Raw genomic sequence first — 6985 nt, forward strand, 5'->3', positions numbered from 1 at the left:
TGCTATAATTAACTAAATTTATTTATATTATTGTTATAATTATAATCATTTATTTTCGTAGACAAATGAAAGATTAGATTCATCTACATTTCTTTCTTTATTTATATCCATATTACAGATACAGATAAAGTATGCCAAAAAGATTATTACATTATTAATTATAATTTATATATTACACTATTAATTATAATTAATCTTTTATTTTAATAGAAAGAAAATGAAATCCAAGATCCATCTACATTTAAATGCAGAAGATTACGTTAGTGCGTAGTAATGATAAAATTGAATTTCGAGGTCACAAATGACGAATATTAAATATGAGCGTATATAGAGACACCAATAATAAGGTCATGGCGCGCCTCCACCGCTTCTATATCTGTCTCAAAATCATACTTTGCTTGCAGAAAACCGTTCCTCTGGTGGCGAAAATCTGAGGCCAAATTCATGATTAGCGACCCCGAAAACCCCTGTTTACTATATGTCACACGAATTTGATAATTACTTTTTCTAATAATGAATTTTTCGTGTAAAAAGTGATATTTTTCAGTATTTCTGTATTGATATTAATAAATTCTCGGAAAATATTTATTAATTGCGTGTAATTTTACATTCTCTGATATGTTACGATATTGAAATAACAAAAATAACCGAAAAAATTGAGTAAAAACTAGGTTAAAAACCAAAAAAATGCTATTAATTTAGGTGATATATTCTATATACCGCCATGCCGCAAAAGGTTATCCTTGCGTATTCATGAATTATGCGAATCGTCCGATCCCAGCCATTTCACGTATACCTCATTCCCTCTTTTGTGCAAAACTTTTTCGACGAGGTAAACGTCGGGATTAGCAACGCGATGCAGTTCGTATTCGTAGAATTCTCTGACTATGGGTTTTCCACGAGAATCCTCCAAAACATACGTTGCGAGATTAGTTTTCTGCACCTTGATGATTTAAAAACTTCCGTGGTCCAATTTGGCGTGTAACCTTTCTCAAAAATTGTCTTGAATTTACTCACGCGTACTGAGTCACCCAGTTTGAATCGTGCGGGTGCGGCGATCTTTACGCGGTTATATACCGTGGTTAAAAGCTTGTTGATTACGGGGGTAACGTCGATGGGCCGCATACCGATAGTTCGATGCTTTCGCGCGTTGTATTCTGACATGAGACGCGGTAGCAAATCGATCTATCTATAGTTTCCGTTGTGTGTAAACTGCTTCCGCATGCTGTTTTTCAACGTACGGTTGAACCGCTTGACGACTGATGCCTTCATTACGGAATATGTAGAATAATGATTGATGTTATGTTTCTTTAAGAGATTCTACACGTTAGTGTTATAAAATTCCTTTCCCCTATCGGTCTGTAAATTTTTCGGGCATCTTCCATCGTGTCGAATTATCTCTGCGATCGCTTTAATCACATCACTTCCGCTCTTGGCCTTGAGAGGTACGGCTCATGCATGCTTACTCAGCACATCGATAACGGTGAGAATGTAGTGGTAACCTCTGTTGAATCGTGTGTTAGGACGCATCTCGACCACATCCGCTTGCCACAGGTCATCGTATCCGCAAACTATGACGCGTCTTCGTGGAAAATTTCTTCTCGCGGGAGCGTGCAATTCCTCGATCAGCTGCTGCTTTTCGAGACTTTTCTTTTTCGACATGTTCGAGTGTTCGCGCCGCGATTAGGGTGTGGCGGGATTTTTGAGCGGGAAGAACGGAAGTCAACACAGTCGTCTTAACAGCACACAAGAGAAACGTTTATTACTTACAATATTTACAGACAAAAAAAAGGCAAAGAAAAAAGATCGAAAAAAAGGAATTAAGTCGCTCTAGCAAGGGCCGCGGAAACTGTTCGGCTCCGACGCGGATGCACGACAGTCACCGATTCGTGCAACGCGGGCTTGGCTCGATTTGCTAAAAACGAGTGGCCCCCAGCGTCAGTCGGCCCGAGTTTTTATACCCGGCTTCGCGGCGGTCGCGAGTGACTAATTCTGCCTGGCAACGTGACAAAAAATGTTTGTCAGTGGCGCGATGGCTCAGCTGATCCGCTCCTTGTTTTCGACAACGGCTGAGACCGGTGACTCAGCACCCGAGCTCCTGTCAGCTGTTTTCCTCAAATTTGGTCTCGTATTTGCGTAGGGTGTTTGTGCGAGCGCGACTGGGAAAAATATCATGCTGCGTGCAGCCCGAGTGACGTCACGCAACGATTTGCTGTTTCTCTGTCCTGCGCCCGACTCTTGCGCCCTTCCGCGAGGCACACCGCGGTTCAGCGAACATACCGCCCGCCTCGTCAGGCACACTGACGAAACAGTACTACGACATTTTCGTAATTAAGAGCTACAGAAAAAATGATTAGGCACGCAGAGAAGATCTAGCTATCGCGGGCGTCATCCAGACGCAAAAGAATTATCTTTTGCGTAGGTCGGGTCAAGGTAGTGGTGGCCGTGCGGACGGTGACCACTCGGACTTGCCCGTCGTCCCCGTGGTGGGTGGCCGTCACTCGCCCCAGGGGCCACCTGGTAGGCGGCGTCTGTTCGCCTCGCACGAGGCACAGATCCCCGACGCAGGGGTTGACATCCTTTGTCCTCCACTTCGGTCGTGTGTTGAGGGACTGTAGGTACTCCCGGGACCACCGCTGCCAAAAGTGATCCCTCATCTGTTGGAGGAGCTGCCACCTGGTCAGGCGGCCGATGGGTTCCTCCGTCAGCGATGGCTCCGGGACTGCGCGGAGCGCCGTCCCCACCAGGAAGTGCCCCGGGGTGAGGGCAGTGAGGTCTTCAGGGTCGTCCGAGAGGGCGGCCAGTGGTCGGGAGTTGAGACACGCCTCAATCTGTGTCAGGAAGGTGGACAGCTCCTCGTAGGTGAGGGTGGCCTCTCCCATTACCCTCCGTAGGTGATGTTTCGTCGATTTCACTGCGGCTTCCCACACGCCTCCGAAATGCGGTGCCGCGGGTGGGTTGAACCGCCAGTGCACGCCGTCACTGGCAAGAGCGTCCGCGATGCTTCTGTCCTGGAGTGCTTGCTGGAGCAGTCGTTTCAGTTGCGCATCCGCCCCAATGAAATTCGTGCCCTGGTCGCTGTGCATCGTCGCACAGAGTCCTCGTCTCGACACAAATCGGCGGTATGCTGCCAGGAAGCCCTCGGCCGTGTAGTCCGATGCGACTTCCAGATGCACGGCCCGTGTGGCAAGGCACACAAAGATCACCAGGAATCCCTTATACGCCTTCTGTCCTCGTCCCTTCGCCGTGCGTAAGAGCACCGGCCCGGCGTAATCCACGCCAGTGTGCGTGAATGGTCGAGCCGCTCGGACGCGGGGTCGCGGCAAATCTCCCATGAGCGGGTGCGGGGATGCCGCCCGCCATCGCACGCATGGCATACACCGATGGATTCGCCGCTTTACCATTGCTCGGCCGCCCGGAATCCAGAACCTCTGGCGTATCATGCCAAGCGTCAATTGCACGCCGCCGTGCAGCGCCCGGCGGTGAAAGGAGTCTACCATGAGGACCGTGAGCCACGAGTTGCGTGGTAATATTACTGGGTGCTTCTCGTCTTCGCTGAGGATCGCGTGCCTCAGCCGCCCGCCAACACGAAGGATGCCATTCTCGTCCAGGAACGGGTTGAGCGGCAGGAGGCCACTCCGTCGCGACACCGCTCTGCCGCGACCCAAGTCCCTTAGTTCTGCCGAGAACCATGTAGATTGCACCGCCTTGATCCACCGGCGTTCCGCTTCCCGGAGGTCCTGTGAAGTCAGGGTCTCTAAAACAGATTCACGGGGGCGCAGCGTGCGCGTCCAGCGCAAACACCACGCCGTTACCCGTAACAGCCGATGCAAGGTGCCGAAGCGGAGCAGCACCGGGTCCTCTTCTAGTACCTCAGTTGCCGCGTGCACAGAGGCTCGCTGTTCCGGCATCTCCGGCTCCTCCTCCGTCTTGTCTCGAGCCTCGGTGAAGTGGGCCTCCGTTGCCCCTAGCCAAGCAGGGCCCTGCCACCATAAGGCGTGTTGCAGCAGCTCGTGAGGCGAGAGTCCGCGCGACGCGCAGTCGGCCGGATTTTCCTCGCCCGGAAGATGATGCCACATGGCGTCTGGTAGGGCTCGCTGTATTTCTGCGACCCTGTTCGCCACGTATGTAGTCCACCTGGTCGGGTGTCCACGGATCCACGCCAAGGTTACCGTGGAGTCCGACCAGAAGTGGATCCTCGCCATTGAAAGACCGAGGACCTCGCGCACATGCTCCACCAGTTTCACCAACAAGGCTGCTGCGCATAGCTCCAGGCGCGGCACCGACACTTGTCGCAGCGGGGCCACTCTCGTCTTAGCCTGCAATAGTGAGACATGACAGCCGCCGTCCTCGTTGATGACTCGCAAATAGGTTACTGCCGCGAACGCTCGTTCCGACGCGTCAGCGAACCCGTGTATCTCGACGCGCGCATTGCCGTCCCCGGTGTGCAGCCACCGCGGCACGCGCACGTTCTCCAACAGTGGGAGTTCCTTCCGTAGAAGATGCCACGCACGAGCATCCTCGGCCCGCAGCGGTTGGTCCCAATCGACTCGCTGCAACCACAGAGATTGAATTAGAATTTTTGCGCTCACCACCACCGGTGCTAACCATCCCATCAAAGAGCCGCGCCGTCTCCGACAGCACCACGCGTTTCGTTATATCTCCGTCGTTGTGCGGTCGCACGCGAAAGGCGAAGACATCGTCGCGCGGTTGCCATTGGACTCCCAGGGTGGAGTGACCTTCGTTGGGTTCCCACTCTCTCAGTCCGTGCAGCTGCTGGTAGTCCGCGGGCACCCTGCTCAGGAGGTCGTCCGAATTGGCCGCCCACTTCCTCAGAGGAAAGCCGCCCGCCGAGCAGAGCTGTATCAGCTGGTCCTGCAGGTTGAGAGCCTCTGTCTTCGTGTCTGCCCCGGTTAGGATGTCGTCAACGTACACATCGCGCCGTAGCGCCATTGCTCCCGCGGGGAAACGGCTCTCCTCATCTTCCGCCAGCTGTTGCAGGGTGCGAATAGCGAGATAGGGCGCGCACGAGAGTCCGTACGTAACTGTGTTTAGACGGTACTCCTGGATTATCTCGTTGCGGTTATCTCTCCAAAGGATCCGTTGGAGATCCCGGTCATCAGGGTGCACCAGGATCTGCCGATACATCTTGGCGATGTCCGTCACCACTGCGAAGCGATGAATTCTCCATCTAGCTAGGACATCGGCGAGCATCGGCAATAAGTTTGGTCCCGCCAATAATTTGTCGTTCAATGAGACGCTCGCGGATCCGCGCGCTGATCCATTGAACACGACTCGGATCTTGCTCACGTTCCCGCATGTTTTGAAGACTCCATGGTGAGGGAGGTAGCAAGTTTGTCCTTGACTTCGTTCGTACTCTCGAGGTACCTTTGACATATGATGGAGTGTTTCGTACTCCCTCATAAATTCCGCATACAATTCGCGGAATTTTGGTTCGGCCTTGAATTTGCGTTCCATGCTACTCAGAGTGCGCTCCGCCGCTCTCCTCGTATTCTCCGGGAACGGCGGGGTTGGCACAAGGGGGAGTCGTACCATGTAACGCCCATCTTCCGCAGGTGCGTGCGCACAAAGTGCTCCTCACACTGTTGCTCGGCTTTCGTGTATGGCCGAGGTGACGATGCCGGTTCCTCTTGCTCCCAGAAGCGCCTTACCAAGGAGCTGAGATCTTCGCCGACGGAACATTGGTGTGAGACTAGAGGGCCGCGCGTCCCGGTGTCCCCGATAGGTCCGGACAGAATCCACCCGAATGCGGTGTTTTGCGCGACGGGCGTGTGCGATTCACCTTTGCGAAGTCCGGCCTCGACGATGGCCGCATAGATATCCGCTCCCAGGAGCACCTCCACGGGATCGGCTGCCCGAAAGTCCGGATCCGCTAGCGGGAGACCACGGAGATGTGGCCACTTCATGTCACTCGCGCCGACTCGTCCCCCGTATGCGGTGATGCGCGGCAAGACGAGGGCAGGCACGCGAATGGAGGCCCCGGTGGTCGCTGACTCCATGTCTACCACGACTCTTCCTCTCGACACGCTGGTTTTATGACCACCGACTCCATAAATGACGGTGGCTGACGCGGACCGCGGAAGACGCAACCGTTGAACGAGCGACTCGCAAACGATCGATACCTCCGATCCCGGATCGATTAGCGCGCGAACGAAAATTGGAACGCCATACCTGTCCGTGACCCTGACCCTCGCGGTGGCCAGCAGGACGACCGCTCGTTCTCCCCTGGATTTCTCAGCGTGTAGCGACGTGGTTCCAGGAGCGGCTGCCGCAGTGCTCGAACAACAAACGTCATGGATGGAGCTATGGTGTCGTTCCTTACACACAGCGCACGACCTTTTCGACGGGCACGCGTGCAATTTGTGAGTGCCGAAACAATTCATGCACAGGTTATTTGCTTCGGCATACTCCTTCCTCTGCGCAGGCAGCTTAGCCTGAAATTCCCCGCAACAGAGTATGTAGTGATCCTTCCTACACAGCGAGCATTTCGTCGTCGGTCTTTGTGTTAGATGTGCTCGTGCCGCGCGCGGCGCGGTCCCGCCTTGCTTGTTCGTGCTTGATTCCCCGGTTTGTTTGTTCGGACTTGATTCCTCGCTGCTAGAGTGCAGGGCTTCCAAAGTCCGCAAACGACATTCCAGGAACGTTTTGAGCTCTTCATAGGAAGGCGGGTCCGCGGTCCCGCTGACCGACGTCTCCCATTCCCGCCGGGAACGTGGGTCGAGCATCTCCACCGCGAGGTGCACCAGGATGTCGCTGCTATTACTGATTGGACGACCGATGCTCTCCAAGGTGCTCACAGTCTGCAGCACGCCGTGAACCACTCGTCTCAAGTCCGGCACGGACTCGCTCTTCAATTTAGGCAGGGCGGTAAAGGTCGCGAGGCAGGACCTCACCAACAGGCGCTTGTTCGCATACCGTTCGGCAAGTGTGGCCCATGCGCGCGAGTAATTCTCCGATGTGGAGG

At 53.9% G+C, this 6985-nt stretch overlaps 1 protein-coding gene across 1 annotated transcript; it reads right to left on the reverse strand.

The window, feature by feature from the left end:
* Positions 1–2372: 2372 nt before the first annotated feature.
* Positions 2373–5478, reverse strand: LOC105447785. The gene is made up of 2 exons (XM_011685991.1): positions 4609–5478; positions 2373–4553 (listed from the first exon to the last, which is right to left on the reverse strand). The coding sequence occupies exons 1-2, from the start codon at positions 5476–5478 to the stop codon at positions 2373–2375; spliced, it is 3051 nt and encodes a 1016-aa protein (XP_011684293.1).
* Positions 5479–6985: the final 1507 nt, after the last annotated feature.

Source organism: Wasmannia auropunctata, unplaced genomic scaffold, assembly GCF_000956235.1.
Source record: "Wasmannia auropunctata unplaced genomic scaffold, wasmannia.A_1.0 LD336092.1, whole genome shotgun sequence".
Lineage (NCBI taxonomy): Eukaryota > Metazoa > Arthropoda > Insecta > Hymenoptera > Formicidae > Wasmannia > Wasmannia auropunctata.

What these genes read in the sequence shown, in the direction of transcription:
- LOC105447785 (XM_011685991.1), bottom strand. Translation starts at nt 5,478, where the DNA reads ATGGAACGCAAATTCAAGGCCGAACCAAAATTCCGCGAATTGTATGCG. An exon ending in CGCGGCTCTTTGATGGGATG is followed by an intron (nt 4,554 to 4,608) that starts GTTAGCACCGGT and finishes CTGTGGTTGCAG; the next exon opens with CGAGTCGATTGGGACCAACC.